The 19,302-nt window shown below is 45.4% G+C and overlaps 3 protein-coding genes across 7 annotated transcripts; 1 reads left to right on the top strand and 2 right to left on the bottom strand.

Moving 5' to 3' along the window:
• The first annotated feature begins 1,666 nt into the window (after positions 1-1,666).
• On the top strand, positions 1,667-11,173 carry zc3h7a (zinc finger CCCH-type containing 7A). Of its 5 annotated transcripts, none has more exons than XM_076144101.1 (23): positions 1,667-1,802; positions 2,993-3,087; positions 4,108-4,147; positions 4,255-4,458; positions 5,064-5,222; positions 5,606-5,686; positions 5,959-6,012; positions 6,094-6,133; positions 6,219-6,565; positions 6,656-6,905; positions 7,003-7,031; positions 7,117-7,261; positions 7,361-7,519; positions 7,628-7,833; positions 8,124-8,224; positions 8,328-8,509; positions 8,628-8,701; positions 8,887-9,023; positions 9,245-9,350; positions 9,448-9,556; positions 9,651-9,784; positions 9,906-10,069; positions 10,154-11,173. In XM_076144101.1, exons 2-23 carry the CDS (start codon positions 3,020-3,022, stop codon positions 10,341-10,343), a joined length of 2,979 nt encoding a protein of 992 aa, XP_076000216.1. In that variant the 5' UTR covers positions 1,667-1,802; positions 2,993-3,019; the 3' UTR covers positions 10,344-11,173. The 5 variants fall into 5 exon arrangements, with proteins under 5 accessions (XP_076000216.1, XP_076000214.1, XP_076000213.1 ...); XM_076144099.1 differs by having other exon boundaries at positions 8,881-9,023; XM_076144098.1 differs by lacking the exons at positions 1,667-1,802; positions 2,993-3,087 and adding an exon at positions 3,482-3,630.
• A 31-nt stretch (positions 11,174-11,204) lies between these two features.
• On the bottom strand, positions 11,205-13,051 carry rmi2 (RecQ mediated genome instability 2). The gene is made up of 2 exons (XM_076144102.1): positions 12,661-13,051; positions 11,205-11,857 (listed from the first exon to the last, which is right to left on the bottom strand). Exons 1-2 carry the CDS (start codon positions 12,947-12,949, stop codon positions 11,706-11,708), a joined length of 441 nt encoding a protein of 146 aa, XP_076000217.1. The 5' UTR covers positions 12,950-13,051; the 3' UTR covers positions 11,205-11,705.
• Positions 13,052-14,959: 1,908 nt separating this feature from the next.
• Positions 14,960-19,050, bottom strand: ubfd1 (ubiquitin family domain containing 1). Its single transcript, XM_076144316.1, has 8 exons — positions 18,926-19,050; positions 18,808-18,851; positions 16,441-16,692; positions 16,139-16,347; positions 15,999-16,064; positions 15,793-15,898; positions 15,598-15,680; positions 14,960-15,279 (listed from the first exon to the last, which is right to left on the bottom strand). The coding sequence occupies exons 1-8, from the start codon at positions 18,976-18,978 to the stop codon at positions 15,169-15,171; spliced, it is 924 nt and encodes a 307-aa protein (XP_076000431.1). The 5' UTR covers positions 18,979-19,050; the 3' UTR covers positions 14,960-15,168.
• Positions 19,051-19,302: the final 252 nt, after the last annotated feature.

The raw sequence follows: 19,302 nt of genomic DNA, 5'->3' as shown, positions 1-19,302 counted from the left end.
GACGATGTCACCCCTCAGTTTGTGACCTGTACTGGGCGTTTATCACTTTTCATAGACCTACTAAACCATGAATGGATGACTTGAACAAACACACACACACACACAGTATGATTAGGAAAGGAATCGTTTGTTGCAGTCCTACTTCTATTCTCTAATGATAAATGAAGAACCCTGAGGCCTTCAGGCGTTGCAGTGGCTGAGTTTTCTCACACACACAGCAGATTCTCAATGAGTGTAAACGACACAACACAGGCCTCCAGTTACTCACAGCAAATGCAAGTAGACTTTCAAATGATGGTAATTACACTCTAATAATATACCTTTTCCTCCTTCACTCTCCACTCATGCGTTCCACCCGTCCCCTCTCCTTTGTAGATATAACTGAGTCACTTTCCACAGAGGAAACCCTGCAGACACACCGCAGCTCTCATTATTGTCAGTGTGATTTACACACTCTTTGGGTTGACAGATTGCCACCGTAATCTTAAAACGACATGAATTGTATCGCATCTTTACTGAAATCTCATTATTATGTGTCAGTGCAAGTGTATTTTCAGATACGCTTTGGGTTTGATGCCTCTGCAGGCTGAACAGCAGATAAGTGCCTCCTCCTGGCAGTTATTATAGCTGCCAGGGTGACTGTAAGATTAGATGCAACCCCCTGGAAGGAGACAGAGATGGATCCTCGTGTATCTGATTGTTCCACGCGCTGCCACCAACCAGCCATCCGGCAGGAAGATCACGTTTGACTGAGCGCACCTGAGTGAAGTCAACTTTAGCTACTCCCAGACATGCTTATGCTGGATGAGAGAGAAGGTGAATAACATCCGAAACTACTCTTACTTTACTTTTTTTTAATTACAGCAAGAAGGTCCTTAAGCACCGCTCTCATCCTGTGCTTGTACAACACAAACAACTGACAAAATTCACACAATTTCTGGAATGCTGCTCTCGCTTTGTCACAGTGGACTTGGCATTTAACACATCGTTTTATTTTCAAAAGCAGGAGACAGCTGCTTTCCAACATGATTTCAGAGAGAAATGACTGCTGTTTGACTGTGTTTTTGATGTTTGAACTGTTATCTGTCCAACTAAGGAATCTGTGGATCAGCCTCTCTTGGGTGAGGATCAGACAGCAGCTCCAGACTAATTAGAGGAAAGGGAAAGGCGCAGGAAGCAGCTGCTGCACAAATCGCACTACTCCTCATGGTTTTATGTGGCTTGTTATTGTAGTTTTATTTTACACAGAGAAGGAAGAGACGTCGCTCATGTCATATGAGATCTGTATAGATGTGCACTTCTTCTTTCACAGAAGGGCATTTTGAACTGTACATGAAATTAAATAATTGATCATGTTACTGCGTTGTGTGTCTCCCTGACCCAGCAGACTGGCCTCCAGTATTATCAGGTGTAAGAAGAACACAGTCTGCTACTCCTAATATCCGAATGCACCTTTCCCCAAAAGAAACATCACAGAGTGGATTGATGACAGATTGTTCTGTTTACATCTTATTTGTTTGTTTAAAAATTTTTATAGATAGAAATGTGAGGGATGGAAAGATGTATTAAAACAAAAAAGTCGATTTATGTAGCAATCATATCCATCGTCGGTAAGTGGCAGCACTGTGCCGGAGTCGGTGCGCGCTGCCTCCGAACTTCCACAGCAGAAGAAGAAATAGAAAACAGCGGCCTTCCGCGGCACAGCACATCCAGCCAAGTTGATTAGAGCCCAAACGAAAATTCACTTTCGTTCCGTTTTGATATCCAACGTATGGTTTGTTTGGAATTAAGGCTCTGTTCATGTGAGTATGGACCAGACTGCTGTTACCTCCTGTGCGCCTCGTTAGTCCCGGTTGTGATAGGACTTGAAGCGGTGCTGCGCGCTATTGTTTGCGTTGGTAAACTAGTTTAACTTGGACATGCCTTTGCTTTGTTAGGTTCAGTCTACTTCCTAGAAACTTCGTTCGCTAATGTCACCCGGTAATGGCCGTGTGTCGCCGGCGCGGGAGGTCACGGCTGTGTGTTTATCATTTAGATTAGTTTTTTTGTTCACAAATATGACATTGTATCAGTTCCAAAGTGCTACTATTTGTTAGCTCGTGTGATAGCTAATATCAACTGTGCCGACGGAGCTGCCCGGCCGAAGGTAGCACACGTGCGCTAACTGCTATGCGCCTATTCTCGGACACGTTTGTCAACCAACTCCTTTTCCTTCTTCCGGTTAATCTGAACAACCTGAAGGTTTCAACTCTCGTCTACGTATCTGTTTGATTTATGTTTAACATAGATAACTCAAGCTTTCGTTAGTGAACTTGAAGCTCAGCCGCCGCCAAAGCTAACATTAGTCCTGTTCTCCCCTCGGGTCATGGTTTGATCTGTGTGTTTGATCTGTGTGCTGCATAATGAGCTTCGTGCGCTTCAGCGTTAAATACGTGTGATGTGTGACGCGATATTGGTGATTTTCTCAATCGATAAACAATGTTATCAGCTCCGGGACGCTGAGCTGCTGACTTTAGTTCCAGCCGCGCCCGGCACCGTCAGCATTTTCCACACCGGACCTCCTAAACCTGTGTGTTTCTGTGCGTTTTTAATGTTTTTATCGTAAATGTTTGCCACAGCCTGAGAAGCGCTGTCCGATAATGGACCCAGTGACACAAAGTTTCTACGTTAAACGGTCCAATAAGTGCTCCGCTCGCCTCTTGCGCCTTCAGAGTGACACCTACCACTTTAGCGTTCGGGCACAAGTAAGTGCCTCATTAGTTTGTTGGCTTCTCGTCTCACAAAGACGTACGCGCTCATTTCCGGAACTTACGTGGGTGTCGTCATTATTGAATGCGGATGCACAATGAAAGAGTTTATTGTTATCGTTGAGTGCCAGTGAAGTCTGCCGGTCAACCAGTTGCGCGCTGCCTGACGGGAAAGATGCAGCAGAGGGGAAAGAAGGCAAACGAATGTTCAACCAAGCAAAATGTCCTCTTGCCCATCCTTCCAGGTGCTAACTGGATCTAGAGACAGCAGCATGTCCGGAGCGTGTCAGGACCGAAGAAGCCGCTGGCAGGAGATCCAGAAAGGCCTGCAGTTCATCCAGTAAGTGAGGAGGACCACCTGAGAGCCGGGGAACAGGTTCCCAAACCGAGAGGCAGTATGGGGCACAGTTTTAGAAAGTTTAAGTAAAGGCTGATGTGATGGTGATGTCTCTAATGTTGGCACCCTGTAGTGTTCGTTGACACACGTTTGAGGTTATGTTACAGTGACATGTCTGTCTGTCTGTCCCTCCTGCCAATAAGTTTTGATTCTCTCTCCTCTCTGTCATGGCGTGATGTTTCTGTTTGGGCCTTTTGTCTTCACGTCATCATGTGGTGCAGTGTTTCAGCTAATCCTTTATTGGGAAAGCAATAGTGATACTTAAGATACCAGATGGCACTCAGTGGGTGTGTGTGTGCTGCACAGTAATAGAAACCTAATCGGTCTCAGAGATGTGTAAGATTGCCAATAAGGTAAAGAGGAAATGAAATGTTCCTCCCAGGACTTTCCCCCATTTTCTCTTTCATTCAACACACAACAACAGTTTACAAAAAGAAAACAGCAGCAGAGCTTAGAGAGAGAGAGAGCGAAGCTTGTGGCTGAAAGGTTAGTGGTTCAATTCCTTGACTGGCAGGATGCATGAGTTTGGGGAAGTGAAAGAGGCTCCAGACTGTGATAGGCTTGCCCGGTCCTGTTGACCATTTTCAGAGATGGTGTGACTGAAATTTCCAAATAGGAGCAGCAGCCGCCCTGCATATTTAGCTGTTTATGAATGCCTGAGGTCATTATGTCAGAGAGAGAGTGTGTGTGTGTGTGTGTGTGTGTGTGTGTGTGTGTGTGTGTGTGTGTGTGTGTGTGTGTGTGTGTGTGTGTGTGTGTGTGTGTGTGTGTGTGTGTGTGTGTGTGTGTGTGTGTGTGTGTGTGTGTGTGTGTGTGTGTGTGTAAGAATAGCAGAGCAGTTCTATTGAAAACGATGTCAGAGTGAGTGAAACCTTTTGACTTGTTAGTTCTAATGTGACACAGTGTGGACGTGTTTGTCTTCTCACGGTAAAGATTTGTGACTGGAGGCTTCTTTGTATTTAGGTCGACTCTACCATTTCCTGGAACACAAGAACAGTATGAGGTAAGAGCAGAGAATTCAACTCTACCCGTTTGCATCACAGTGTTGTTATGATCCATGTGGATGGAGAAGTCTTCATGTCTCCTCCTCTTCTTCTTCCTCTGTCTCAGGTGTTCATCAAGGAGCTCGTATGGAATCTATTTGGAGAAGGGAACGACGTATTCAAAGAAGGGGAATGGACCAAATCCATTGAAATGTACACAGAAGCCTTGAGTATAGCAGAGTATGCAGACTCTGAAGAAATCTGCATCCCCTTAGGATTACTGGAAAAGCTGTATGCAAATCGAGCTGCGGTGTATTTAAGTATTGTTCCGGTAAGTTTGATTTATTTGAGGGTCACGGAGGGAAATGTCACACGCGGCTCCGGTTCACCTGCCCACTGTGGAATGGGGCGGCAAACCAAACTTTGTAGGATGCAGGATGTTGTCAGGTTGCTACAGTGATAATAGTTCAGTTGCTCAGATTGTCATCGGCATTTCTCAACACATTTTCGCAACAATGTCCTACTTTCTGTCTATCGGGCTGGATCGCATTTTTCACTCCCCGATATGTTTTCAAGTCAAACATCCAGCAGCGGCAGAAGAGTCTCAGTTTTCCACACTTGGAAAGTATCAGAAAAGGAGACGGGGGAGGATTTTCTTTGGCCTGTCGTTTGGCCGTCCTCTGTTTAGACAAAAACAAAACAAGAAAAAAAAGATAACTATGCAAAAATGCCTTTGTTGGAAGAACAGAATGTGCTTAAGTGTGTGTGTGTGTGTGTGTGCAATCACGCTCTCAGCGGAGTGCACAGGCCACACCCATGCCTGCCCCAGTCGACCTTTAAAGTGTAGATTAGGATCAAAGTGGCGTTCCCAGGTTGCACGTCGAGTTCAGTGATGTCATGCTTCTAACGCTGTGACGGTGTGTTTCCTGTTCTCAGGGGCTCTATGACCAGGCGCTAGAAGACTGTGAGAAGGCCCTGCAGCTGAACGAAGGGAACTCCAAAGCTCTGTACAGAAAAGCAAAATCCTTGAAAGAGTTGGGGAGACATCAAGAGGCCTATGAAGCCGTTGCCAAATGCTCCCTAGCAGTGCCTCAGGTGAGCCCGACACGCCCCCGCCACCGCCGCCGTCTCCGCACATTCGATATTAGAAGTAAATTGAGGTTGTGATGCGGTGGTGCGTGTAGGCGGATCGCACCCACGGGAGGCACGGCGTTCCTGGCACGCCGCCCAACAAGCGGGAAGCGGGCCTCGTTAACATACCTGTTCCGTGTGCTCAACTCAAGACGGGACGTGGCGGAGAGTTTGCTGCCCTTAGCGTGCGTTAAAAAAACAAACTAAAAACAGGTCGTCCTGCTGCCACGTCTGACGCGGGAGGACACGCCTTATTAGCGCATCAGAGGAAGAAACGCCCAAGACAAGTGTGACAGCCGTGCTGCGTGTGTTTGAATAACAGCTGTTACTCTGATTTGTTTCCCTAGGATCCCAGCGTCACACAGTTGACTCAGGACCTTGCCAAAATATTGGGACTGAAAATCCGTAAAGCTTACGTACGGAGTAAGGTAGGTGTGTCTGCAGGAACCACTATGTCACACACACACACACACACACACACACACACTAACAGTCCCTAAGACGTCTTTGTTTTCTTTAAACCGGCTCCCGTTGACATAATATTTGCAGTGTAACTCTCTGATCGATGGCTTTTGTAAATGTTGATGTGTTGAAGTGTTCACTCCATGTATTCACTTGGAAGGATGTGTTGAGTTCTTGTTGCGTCTTTTTGTGCGAGCGTGACGTAACGTTCTTATGTGGCTGATGTCCCTCTTGACAGCCTGCCTTGAATGTCTTGCGTGGATCTAGTTATCCGGACGCACCGTGTGATAAGGTAAAGGACGGCGCCGCTTCTCTTCTGTTGCATGTTTGTACTCGCAACCTTTTGACCCCGATCTCTCGTCTCTGTCTTCAGTATTCTCATGGCTCCTCCTCAGTTGAAGATATAGAAAGCGGTAAGTTTTTCGTGCCGCGCGCAGCTTTGATTCCGTCGTCGTCGCGGAGACGAGGTTTACTCATTTTCTTCTCCCCGCGTTGCAGAAGTGCCTCAGCCGACCCCCGACAGCGGGGTCCCGGTTCAAGTCCCGCCCCCGCTCCAAGTCCCGGTGTCGGTGCTTCCGCCTCTAAACGACATCGTGGTGGATGAGATCCCTGCCAGTAACAGTATCTCGTCCGTGACGCCGTCCGAGCCGCCGGGCTTCGAGTCCGTTCAGCTGCCCGTGTCCGCCGCCTCGCCAATCACCATCCCCGTGCCCTCGCTAGTCAACGGCTGTCGAACAGGCAACCACTGCTCGATGCTGGAAGCTAGTCAAGACTTTGACACGTCCGACATCATCGGGGACGACCTGGACGACCTGCTGGACCAAGCGGGCCCCGAGTTGGCCATGGTTGGTTCTTACTCGCCGACCTCACTGATGAACAGAGCGTGCCTGCTTGTCTGTCTGTGACTCTGTGTCTGCTCTGTCCCGCTCCTTCAGGTCATTCCCACCATGAAGGGGCCTTTACCTTTGCCAACCAGTATTGCTTCTGGCAATTCCATGCCAAGTTCATTCCTCATGCCGTCTCAGATGGACCGCTTCCACCACGCCGCCCAGCAGTGCACCGTCACCCTGCCTCCTCTCTATCACAAGTCGGGATCAAGTGCTTATTTTGGTATAGACACGTATGATGCCCTTACCCCCCCTCTGGATGCTCTGGACACCCTGTCCATATCAGAGTATAAGACAGGTAGGACAGTGTTGTTGTTGTTACTGACCTGGTGTCGTTTGTGTGTTGCTTTGTTTATTCATTGACTTATTTCCTTTCATTTTGTTAAAACTTTCAGATTTTGTTCCGAATTCATTCATCACTCAGGTAAAAGCACCTTCAGAGACCCCCTGCAGTGTGTTTGCTGCCTTTATTTGTCCCTTATCTGCTGTTGTCCCCCTCCCAAACGCAGCTAAACAACATTGACAGCCCCATGGGGATGGCTGTGGGGATGCCCGAGGTGAAGGGCCTTCCTGCCGCCGTGGATTTAGCCAAGAACCCCTTAGCCGAAACGCACGAATTCAAACAAGCGTGCTCGGCCTGCTTCGTCAAGACCGGTAAGGCGATCGCTCTGCGGCTTCCCACTCTGTCGGCCCGGGTGGCGGAGGAGCTGGGAGTGCTGCTGGTTGTTTATCCTCTCATTTGCATGTCCACAGGGCCCAGCGTGTTGGATTACACATTACACACAGAAGAGCATAAATGCAAAAAGGACGCTTTACTCGGTCGAATCAAACACTCGCCAGATAAAGCCTGGAAGCTCATCAGACCCAGACCCACAAAAACCCAGTATGTTGGGCCGTATTACATTTGCAAAGGTGAGATTCTGATAGGAAACTGCTGCATTTGTTTTCATTTGGGAGTGAATGATGCATGTTTGCTTCCATGTGTGTGTCCGGACCAAAGCTAATGCATGTGTGTTTCAGAGGTGGCCGTGGGTCAAGACTGCCTGTACCCCGGCCACTGCACCTTTGCATACTGCCAAGAGGAGATTGATGTCTGGACTCTGGAGCGGAAAGGCTTCATCTCCAGAGAGCTGCTCTTCGATCCGTTCGGGACGACCACCAACGTCCGGCTGACGGTGCCCAAGATCCTTCAGGAGCATCACGGCATCTTCATGTTCCTCTGCGGCGTGAGTATCTACCCTAGTATCTACATCACCGACTGCAACACCCACGTGGTCTAATCCTATTTAGTGTAACTGCTTTGTGGCTTTGTCGCGCCCAGTTTCTCCTGGTTTACAGGAGGAGATGTTAGTCAAAAGTCTGACAATCCAGGGAGCACAACAGTCCATGTGGTTTAGACAGACAGGGAGTCATGCAGCAGTCTGGGAACGTTGGACACGCAGCGCTGCTCTGTGCTCTTAACTTCGTATTCCTTAACGTGTGCCAGACGCTGAATGTTGTGATCTGTGATCCGCAGGTGTGCTTTGATCACAAACCCAGAATAATCAGTAAAACCAACAAAGACATCCCCTCTCTCTGCTCTCATCCTGTGACAAAGCATCATTTTGAGGCTCACAAGTAAGATCCTAAAGTTTAATGCCACAGATTGATTTTCACACTTTGCTGGGTTTTGGATGGTGTTTTGCTGTGATGAGTAACTTCAGTCCTGTTTGTCTTTGAGGTGCCTGGTCCATATTTTAAAGGACAACACAGTGCGTTATTCCAAAATCCGACCCTTGAGTCCGCACTGCCAGCTGGACCTTTGCCGCCATGAGGTCCGGTACGGGTGCGTCAGGGAGGACGACTGTTTCTACGCCCACAGCCTCATCGAGCTGAAGGTCTGGATGATGCAGCGCGAGCTCGGTAAGGCTGCATGCAAAACGTGCCAGCTGTGTGTGTGATTGTGTGTGTTGAAAGTAAAGCTTTACTCACATTTAGACGTACTTTTCTTTCTGGCTCTGATTGTTTGTTTTGCATTTAGGCATCACACATGAAAGTATTGTCCAGGAAGCACGGAAATTTTGGAATGCAAACGCGTCTCTGCAGGGGGTGCAGGTAAGTTCACACCGTTGCTGCAAATGTAGATAAGAAGCTACGGAGGATTGAATGACTGACTGATGTAGACGAGCCGAATGGCTGATTGTTGAACTCTGGTGTAGTTTCTTCACCATTATTTTGGAAAATGTTTCAAATCATCACCGAGTTTGTTAACCGAGCTTTGCTTTGGATTACAGCAGCAGCAGCTTTCCAATGCACAAAGAAGATTTGGGCCCCCGAACCTAAAGATGATGTTTGTGTGCGGGCAGTGCTGGAGAAACGGCCAACTGAGCGAAGCGGATAAGCACAAAAAGTATTGTTCAGCTAAGGCGAGACACACGTGAGTACAGCAGTGTCTTCACCTGTGCAACACAATACAAACAGCACACAGTGGGGTGGGTCAATACACACAAGAAGTGAGCGGGCTGAGAGTTTAGCGCAGTATTGTTGAAATGTCTCGGTAACATCCAGGGACGACAGGTGCAAACTGTAATGGCTGTTGATCTGTCTCCTTTAAACCAATAAGCTGAAGCCCTGATCTGCTCCTCTGCTCTGTTTCAGGTGGGCCAAAGACAGACGGGTGGTGCTTGTAAGTTCCCACGAAAGGAAGAAATGGACACCAGTTCGACCTCTCCCAACCAAAAAGCCCATACCCTCTCAGTTTGAGGTGAGAGTCTGAGCTTTTGTGAACGCAACCTAGCAGAAATCCTTCAATACAAATCTGTCATCAGTGGTCACCATGTTTGTTTTCCTTCCTCCTCTAGATTTGCATGCATGTGACAGCTGGTAAGAAGTGCCAGTACATTGGGAATTGCACCTTTGCCCACAGCGTAGAGGAGAGAGACCTTTGGACCTACATGAAGGAGAACAACAGTGAGTTTTGTGGAGAGAAGGGGGAACTCTGGAATGTAGCTGGTACCTGGCCCACCACACCCAGTACTCACACCGAGGTTACTCCTCTGTTCAGTTCCAGATATGGATCAGCTTTATGAGCAGTGGCTGCAGTCTCAGAAGCCCGGCTGGAGCGAGGAGACGTCCAGTAACTCTGTCAGAGAGAACGGCAAACAGATCCACATGCCAACAGACTATGCTGAAGAAGTGGTGAGTTGACAATCCAGGAAGTGCCGTCATCTTTGCTCCAACTAGTTCCTCAAGTTCAGTAATTTTAATTCAAGAGCAAGGACAATCATAGGTGTACACTCATAAGTCTTTGTGTTCACAGGCGGGTAATCACTGTTGGCTGTGTGGTAAAAACTGCAACAGTGAGAAGCAGTGGCAGCAGCACATCACTTCAGAAAAACACAAAGACCGAGTATTCAACTCTGAAGACGATCAGAACTGCTGGCAGTATCGATTCCCCACCGGCACTTTCAAAGTTTGTGAAAGGTGAGGTCGTCGGCTCTGTTGTCCAACCAATAAGACGCCGCGAGTGGCGTTACAGGCGGTTGATGTTTGGTGTCTCGTCCACAGGTTCCTTAAAGGCACGTGCACAGAGGATGACTCGTGTAAGCTGGCACACGAGGAGCAGGAGCTTAATGAGTGGATGGAGCGCCGGGAATTCCTTTTGATGAAACTTGCCAAAGCCAGAAAAGACCATCTTATAGCCCCGGATGACAATGACTTTGGAAAATACAGTTTTCTCCTTAAGGACATTAAATAACGATTTGATGACGACGTTCTCTCGCAGAGTTTGCAGTATTGTTATTGTATGGCATAAAGCGTCTGGAGTCAGGTGAGCCCTGAAAGCTGGTATGGGACAAAAAGGAAATGTGATCACGGCATTGATTTTAAAGGAGGGCGCCCAGGACTGGCCCCTTTATAGGAAGGCTGGCTGGTTTAGTCTAAATCGGAGCAGCTGGAGAGTTACCGACCTGTTCAAACGGCAAATATTAAAGTAAAGGAGACGTGATGCTTTGCTATGCACCGATCAGTAGAATCCTCTGACCCCGGTGCTGAATCCAGCATCTGTTACGCTCCACCACACCTGTTCCAGCTCCAGAAAAATGTTTTCATAACACATCATAGGTTAAGACCTTCCCCTCTTTAACTAAGTTCTAAGTGCAAAATACTTAAATTGATATTTCAGTTGACATTCTTACTTTAATCTCTCTTAGGTCATTTTCACTTTATATTTATCTAATAGTGTTATTGGGCACCAAACCAAATAAAGACTTCTTTTCTAAACAGTTTAAAAGCTTGTTTTTAATGAGTTAGTCTCTAAAATGTCACCGGCAGAAAACAAACTGGATGAAGACTTTCACTTTTTTACCTTATTTGTATCATTTAGAATTTTAGTATTCTGAATTTGCTGTTCTAACCGATGAACTTAAACCAATTTAATCCATTAAATTCATTAACTAGTCCACATTGAAAGAAGCCTCTGGCCTCTTGACCGTCATCCCATGGGACCTCCATAATGGCTGCCTTGTTCTGAATTTGTATTCTTCATGTGTTTGTCCACATTGCAGGTAAAGATGCATTCCAACTTCATTGAATCGTGCAGTGTTTTTCTTCCGCAGCAGATTGATACAATTACTAAATAAAGAAACATAACAAGGTTGTCAAGTGATTACAAACAGTCAGTTTACTGAGCTGAATCGCCTTTTTAAGCTCCACACTTGTCCTCTAGCTGCACCCTGCCCTTCGGAGGAGCGGCTGAAAACAGTCGATTCATGGCATACGACTGTAAAGACCCACCAAAACAAGTGAACCATTAAATACTTAAATAGTGGCCAGGGACTCGAGCTCCATGAAAGCCGAGAAGTGTGGTAACTTTCAGCCTCAGGCCTGTTTTTTAGACATCCTTTATGAGAACTGGCTTTAATTGGAGCAGTCATCGTATATTAATATAACATTGCCCCTCAGTCTCCAACCGGCTGCCTGCAAATAGCACCATCTCCCATTCAGCATGGCAACAAGCACATTCAGCATGGCAACAAGTTGGGCTTGATGTGTGACAATAACAGGAAGTCCCCGGCCCCAGAAAGCTGACGTTTCCACACACGGTGCTGCTGCATCATCATCATGTGAGCACCTGCTGCAGATCCTCCACCTCCAGCTTCCACATGCTCCTGTGCAGAGCGGCGTGCTCAGACAGGTCCGCCATCTTCACTGCATGGATGAGCGGCTCTGGGCAGACGTTCTTGATTACCCCCATCACCATGACGTATTTACCTGTTCAAAAACAGCCACAGAGGGTCAGATTCATCTAAGGAAATAGATGAACATGAATACAACCAACATGTGTTCACGCTTAGAGCTCATCAATCCACCCACATATGTTAAACAGTTGAAACTTTCACATGCATTATTATCCATGTAGACCCATGAAAATCCCCCAAATTTTTGTTTATACTTTTGTTAGCAAATGAACAAACAAACAAACAAATGGAAGGCAGTAGCTCAGTGGGTAGAGCTTCGGCTTGGGAACTGGAGGGTCGCCGGTTCGAGTCCCTGCCAAGGTGCCCCTGAGCAAGGCACCGAACCCTCAATTGCTCCCCCCTCTGCGTAGGGTGGTAATGTAATGTAAGTCGCTTTGGATAAAAGCGTCTGCCAAATGCTCGTAATGTAATGTAACAAGGAATTTTGTTATTATGGATCAAAACATAACGTAAACCAACCACACATGAGTTTAATAGTCTAACTTGAGGGTTTTTTGTTAAATATGGTGCGTTCAAGGGGGGGCGGATATGTCGCCTTCAGATACCAAGCGTATGACAGTAAATTCATCATATATTTGAAAATCATTCGACTGAACATAAATAACCAACCCTGAGAGGAATGCGTGTAAAACATTTATCCGACAAACCAACTGGAATACAGTGTTACACTGACGGATACCAACAAAATGCTATACGACTATTTTGTGATTGGATAACGTTTCCATTAATTATAAGCTAAACTAGGAAAGGTAAGGCGACCTATTGACAAGCGCTCAAAGTTATCGTTCATTCTCTGCTCCTGTTCCTCATCTTTACCCTGGGATAAGCACGGCTTCCCTTTAGGAATGCTGTTCACGCCCTGGACCCCAAAGGTCCCCGTCTCGTCCATCAGGGTCGCGGTGTTTCGGTCCAGCTGGAGCTCCAGAACTGTCCCCTGCATCCAAACCATCGACACGGGCAGAGAGCGACCGCGGCCCGGCCTCACGACAAACTCTGCCCCGCCGTCAGCAGCCCCCCGGCGCTCTGCCGTCCTCAGCTGACAGGACAACACTTTGACGGGCGGAGGACGTTTTCTTTCCGGGGTTGCGGTGTTGCTTTGGTACATTGAACCGCTGCCGTCACTTCAAAATGTAAACGGAAAACCTAAAGCTCGGCGTTCATTTTACCCGCGTCTTCTGCAATCAAGGAAGATGTGGAGAGAGCCCGACTTCCGTCAACAGCAACACACTTCCGCCTAGAATTCTTCAGAATAAAAGCCCGCACACCACGGATGCTGTCTGAAAACACGTTTAGTTGAAACATTGCAGTAGCAAGTAATATACCATATAACAAGTAACAAAACCATTTCCCGAATAAAACACTACAGTAACACATTGTATAGTATGGTATACTAGAGGGGGTTAGAGAACATTTAAAAAAACCTACTGCATGCTCAATAGGTATCTTGGACCAAGTTGGTAATTTTTGTGAAGGATAAGACTGTATTGTATTTGTCCCGTTGGACATTGTTGTAATATAGTCCTTCGAGACAGAGTCGAACCAGCGACCGAAGGTAGCCAAGTTTTTAAGGGGTATGACACACATCATGGGGCAAATAACATTTTTGGTCACCAAAGCTTAATATTTTGATTTGGATAACGAATTATTTAGAAAACAACGTAGTTTTGTATTTTTCTGCTTAGGGGGAAGAACGGGGAAGAAGAGCCGTTGATCCTGGGGTTACTGGTTCGATTCCCACCCTTGGCATTAATTAAGTTGTTCATTATATACTGAGAGGTTCATTTGTTATTTTTGGGAATCACATAATTTGCTTAGATATGATTGATTATTAATATTATATCAGCAATGTGAATACTTTTCTATCGAATGTCAATGATTAAATATCATTTCATATATTTAGCAGCAGTTTTGAGGAATAGAGAATTGCATAAAATTAAACTAGTATTTTGACTACATTTTTCAGTAGCTTGCAGGCATATCAACAACATTCATGTTTACTATCTTTCATAGGTTAGTACAGTTAACGTTATTGTTGTCATTATTGTGCAGTTAACCGCTGAAACCATTTCAGGAAAAAATTGAAAGGAATGTCCATTAATTTATTCGTTGTTTCCGTGTGTAGCAACGGGTAACACACAAATCATGTCAGTGTAATCAGTGAAAAAGATGTGAAGAAAAAGAGCGATTGAATGAGAAAATTACACAAAGGTGAAGAAAAACAGAGAAAAGAGGTGAAGAAAAAGAACGAAAATTAAAAATTGAGAAAAAAGAGAGGAACAAGAGAATGAAATAAGAAGAAATGGAGGTGAAAAAAAAACACAATAGAAGAGGAAAACAAGACAAAAAGAGTTGAAGAAAACCAACGAGAGAATAGAAAAAAAAAAAACGGAGGTGAAAAAGAAAAAAAGGGGCAGGAAATTCATGAGAGCAAAGTTCAAACTCATCAAAAAATATTGATTGACTGATCAATTCTGCTCCTGAGCTCCTGAAGGGCGGGAATGCTTACCATTAACCGTGTTAATGTCTAACCCAGCATTACACTTTATAAATGTGGACTAATCTCTATCTTCTCTTGGTTCTCCTGGGACGCACAGAATCTGGGTCAGAACTACAACTGCCCTCTGATATCACTATCTCCCTTTTATGTTTCAGTTTGAGGAGCTGAGCTGTTGTCAACCGGCATGCAGCCGAACGGTGAACATGACATCAAATGTGAACGATGAGATGTCAAACGTCATTCAATACTAACCCTCCTTCAGGGGCAAACTTTCTGAGATGTTCAATCTTTCGGCTGGGATGAGACGATTCTGTGAGGGGGGAAAAAATGCTATTGTAGGAGTAAGATCGAGAATTTGTGGTACGTTTATATACAAAGTCTGGATTCCTTTAAAACACTATTGATACCTAAACCTGTCAAACAAATATCACACACCAGTAGATAAGGGAGTGTGTTACCAATGAGAGGCTACGACATCTAGACCATATTAAGACAAACAAACATTTCTGAGTGCATCCATTTCCTTAAATAACCTTTATTTCTTTAAGAACAACTGAAGAAAAGTGTTAGCAATTTCTGTACAATTGTTTCATGGTTTTCCCTTGGTTTGCTGAAAACTGGATGATCAACAGGGCTGAGAAATGTTACGCTGCCACTTAGTGCACTTTTAACCTAAAAAGAGTATGATTAGTCCACAGGCATCCTTCAGTTTTCCTTCTAATATATTCCAAGGAGTTCCTTAAGCCTCATTCTGATCTCCAGTTTCGTTTTGTCATTGGCTCCTCTCCATCCCAGTTCGTCAAAGTCAAACAAAAAAAAGAGGCACATTAGAAATACTGCCATTTTCCAAGGACTGTGTCTTTGATTGCATCGACAAACTGTGCAGGCACCCAGTAGACCCAATACTGAGAAGCTTCTGTTGGACCCAACTGAAACGCCTGCAAGCAAACAAAACAAAGGGGATCAAAATCAACACGTGCGCACACAGACACCCTACTTTGCCGCCTACGGTGGGGCTAGAGTGACAGGGGGGAAACTAGGGGAGCACACCTGCCGGGGTAGTTCAGGGACAGTGTTACCTACCTCTACTAACCTGTAACCTACTTGAACAGCGTCCCCTGGTACCGTTTACTCACACAACACTAACTGCACACAGTAACTAACTACGTCCCAGCTATTCCCTCCACATGCAGTTTCCTGGTCCTGACGGCATTTGGCACTCGGGTTCAGGAAGTGTGAGCAGGTTGAACACTTACCACCATGTAATAGTCCTCGTGGCCTTCGATGGGTTCAGACACTACGTTTTTAATGGATCCCATTGGGACTTTCTCCGTTCTCTCTGTGGGGGAGAACACAGGAGAGAGATGAAGAAATGTTGATTGTTGAAAAAATTAATGTTGCAATCTGCGAATTAGTTAAATGGGGCACAATGACGCCGGCCGCCGTCTCACCCTTCGTTCCGAGCCACAGTTGATCCTGCTCCAGTTTGAACGTGAGTCTAACTTTCCCCCCGGATTTGTTGAACATTCCGGATAAAGGCACTGTTGGTAATCGTTCCTGTTGGCGGAACAAGGTGGTTAGTGGCGGCGTGTGAGATTTGATGCAGATTTCACGTTGGCGGTCCAAACCCGACGCCGGTCTTCACCCTCTCTCTCACCTTGACTCCTTTAACCGATGCCATTATGTCCTCTGGTTTACCTTTGTCCAAGACTTTCCTGTGTTGCTGGAATAACCGTGCAAGTTTAGTACCACACAAACACCATTAACTATTCAATGCCTGAATGTAATAAATCTTACCTTTTGCCTGCACAGAGGCTCTTTCTTGTTTTCCTCGGCTTTCACTTCCTGCTGAATTACCTCTTTGGGTGTGTTCACAGCTAGTACATCATTTATCGTGGATCCTACCACCATTATTTTTGCTCCGTTTGTAACCTTTATTTCACGTAGCGTCTTGTCCTCTGGAAGCAATCCTTTGTACATCACTTTCTGCATTGCCGGTGGAAGACCTGGTGCGAGGAGAGAAGGTGAAGTGTTCGTCACTTTGCACACTCGGGGTCACGTCTAGTCTGAGGAGCGCTGAGCTACGGTGCTTTTCTTACCAGTGAGTGAATGGATCCGCTCTTTTAGTGTGGCTCCGCTGCTGTCGACGGGAATCTTCAGATCATATTTAATCTTGTTCCAGATGATCTTCAGGTCCACCATCTCCTGCTCGTCGTCAGCATCGTCTCCATTGCTAATACTAGAGTCCTGAGTTGTGGCGTTTCCCTCGTCTGTGTGTCCGTCAGCAATTCCAGCTTGTTCTTCAGCTTCTTTTGCCTGTGCCTCGGTTTCCATTATGACTTCCTCACTTCCTGCAAAAACATGAAAACTTAATTGCATAAACTCCAAAGCGGCTGCCGAGCGTGACACTGGTACCTGTCAGAAAACTGAGGATACCTCCATCATGGAGCACACCAACTCCACCTCGCAGTATCACAGGACAGGATTCTCTAGACTCATCGACTGTATTACATCACACATTAGACCAAATCATGTTATCTTCTTCAGCATTGTTGACGTGTCACTTCCTGGCAAACATCAAACAGCTTTTTCTACGCGCACAACGACACTAACTAACTTTCCTTTATGTTGTTTTATCAGAAAACACAAAATGACATTGGTCAAACGTACGGTCAAAATCAGAAGCTTCCAGCAGGGTCAGACTTTACAGCTACTTAAAAAAACAATAGTGATGTCATCAACCTAACAAAGTACATTTAGTACTGCAACTTGTAAGTTACTAAATGTAGTTCATCTTTGGCTCGTATACGTGAAGAATCATAGCACAGGTATAGTAAAGTATATTATCAAACATTTATTAGGCTGAATGATCTCTAAATGATGTCTTAACAGACTTTCCGTACATTTCTGTTTGTTTGTATTTGGTTTCAGCTAATGATCGGAGCGAATAAGGCCACAGTTAACTAGCAGTGTCAGACCTGTGGTTTAGATCCTTAACCTCAAGTGCCATGTCACGACAGGAAGTGGGCAATAAAAGAATGTCGACTTTGAAAATGCAGATAATAAATGAACCGGCAGCGCTGTGTGAGATTTCCATTTTGGGTTTCAACGCATTAAATCCTAACGTATAAAACCCAGGTTGTAATCAATACATCGCACTCCTGTGAATACAGGAGCTAGGTTACAATCACAACTTTGCCCCCCCCACACAACAAGCACGCACAAACACTCACACACACAAACGCTTCAGTGTAACTCAGCCAAAATGATAACGAAAGTCAAAACAAACAGGTCACACAGGCTGATAAATCCTCTATTACAACATCATTCCCCTATTACAACACACACGGATGTGATAAGAAGGAGCTGAGCCGAGATCATTTAATGCTTTCATTGTGTGTCTGTGTGACTACATGGACAAAGATCACATGAGGATTAAGCATGGAAGAGTCTTCTACATTCCAGCACATCTATCAGTCTGCTTATGTAGGAGTAATCTCACTGCATTGTCACATTGTCACATTATGTAGCAGCTTTCTGCATCATCATCTCTCAGTACACAGCAGGGCTACACCTAAATGTTACTTTCAGGATATATATATATATATATATCTATATAATACAACAAAAACTGTTTTTACTTGATTAATGAGCGAATCGAGTGGATTTTTTAAAAACATTCTGTGACTTTAAGGGACTAATAACTGATAGATTAACTGTTTCTCCACTATTTATTCATGTCCAAACTCTTACTCAGCGTTTATCAAATGTGATGACCTCACTGCTCCATTCACAGCCTAGCTCTTTAAGTTGGAAAGCGTCGTTTCCCCCACAGAAAGTAACTTTACCTGCTAACTACAGGCACTTCTAGATGCGTAAATAAGCCAAACTTCAGGGGGAAACGCCGCCGGCTGTAACGCTAGTAGCGCAAACGGCACAGTCATCGCTGCATGTAACGCTGATGATGCTAAATGACAGAAGTCGAGATATAATCGATAGAAACTCGCCTCATGTCCGAAGCTATAATTTAACGAGCTGTCACTGAAAACGACGCTGCGCCGATTAGCTATCAGGAGCGCGACGAGAGACAAAGTTATGAAAGTTACACAACGTTACGCGCTTTGCTACACTTGACTCTTCAATGTGCCCCGTCTCTCCTTAGCGGCGCTAAGATGACGAACGCTGCAGCGACGCTCCGCACATACTAAACCCGGAAAATAGTGACAATTGTAACGTTAGCTATGTCGCTACCTGGTGTTAGCTGATGCTAGCCGTTGGTAACGTTAGCTTCAACACTGGTGAACATGTCAAAGAATGACGCTGCGGAGGAAGCTGGATTCAATCTACACTCACTATCAGTCCATGACACCGGCGAGTCAAATACAAACGCTGGTTATTTCATTAAAACAGTGTAGGCGCAACGTAAAGACATGAAGGAAATACAACTATATTCTCTCAATACCCACCATCCTGGGTCGCCATGATGATTGTGTACAATCTGCTGAAGATTCTGGGAAAAGAGTAAAACGTCAAGGATAGTAACCTGATATTCAGAAAGAAGTGTCGATTAAAGCAAAGTCTTACCCGTGCTGATATGGAATGAAGACCAAAAATCCCTTGTCTCTTCTAAATAACATAAGCCATCAAAGCGATATAAATATACTCGCTGACACAACGGAAAAACATTTCTTTCGTTTTAGATATCGGCAGTTAGCAGGAAGCTACGACGGCAAGGTCTGACTGCGCATGTGCGAACGGTTAAGGATGCAAAGAAATGATCACTCAGAGGTAATTTCACTAATGTAACGTAATTAAATCCATTAATAAACACAGATGTGCTTTAAAAAATCTAAGTGTAAAGCAAAAATGTATATCGCTTCTCTGGTAATGTATACAGCCGCTAAGCGAACGAAGCAGTGAGTGGCAGGTAATGCTCTCGCTACGCTGAACACCTTTGTTGT

This window comes from Genypterus blacodes, unplaced genomic scaffold, assembly GCF_046128005.1.
Source record: "Genypterus blacodes isolate CSIRO-AG114 ecotype Tasmania unplaced genomic scaffold, CSIRO-AGI_Gbla_v1 ptg000028l_1, whole genome shotgun sequence".
In the NCBI taxonomy this organism is placed as follows: Eukaryota; Metazoa; Chordata; class Actinopteri; order Ophidiiformes; family Ophidiidae; genus Genypterus; species Genypterus blacodes.
Note: the sequence above shows the minus strand (reverse complement) of the source record. Positions and strands in the feature narration are given on the sequence as shown.

What these genes read in the sequence shown, in the direction of transcription:
- zc3h7a (XM_076144096.1), top strand. Translation starts at nt 3,509, where the DNA reads ATGAAATGTTCCTCCCAGGACTTTCCCCCATTTTCTCTTTCATTCAAC. An exon ending in TGTATTTAAGTATTGTTCCG is followed by an intron (nt 4,459 to 5,063) that starts GTAAGTTTGATT and finishes TCCTGTTCTCAG; the next exon opens with GGGCTCTATGACCAGGCGCT. An exon ending in CTACATGAAGGAGAACAACA is followed by an intron (nt 9,557 to 9,650) that starts GTGAGTTTTGTG and finishes TCCTCTGTTCAG; the next exon opens with TTCCAGATATGGATCAGCTT.
- rmi2 (XM_076144102.1), bottom strand. Translation starts at nt 12,949, where the DNA reads ATGTACCAAAGCAACACCGCAACCCCGGAAAGAAAACGTCCTCCGCCC. An exon ending in GAAGCCGTGCTTATCCCAGG is followed by an intron (nt 11,858 to 12,660) that starts GTAAAGATGAGG and finishes GTTTTTGAACAG; the next exon opens with GTAAATACGTCATGGTGATG.
- ubfd1 (XM_076144316.1), bottom strand. Translation starts at nt 18,978, where the DNA reads ATGTTATTTAGAAGAGACAAGGGATTTTTGGTCTTCATTCCATATCAG. An exon ending in TTCATTCCATATCAGCACGG is followed by an intron (nt 18,852 to 18,925) that starts GTAAGACTTTGC and finishes CTCTTTTCCCAG; the next exon opens with AATCTTCAGCAGATTGTACA. An exon ending in ACGAGGACTATTACATGGTG is followed by an intron (nt 15,280 to 15,597) that starts GTAAGTGTTCAA and finishes GTTTGCTTGCAG; the next exon opens with GCGTTTCAGTTGGGTCCAAC.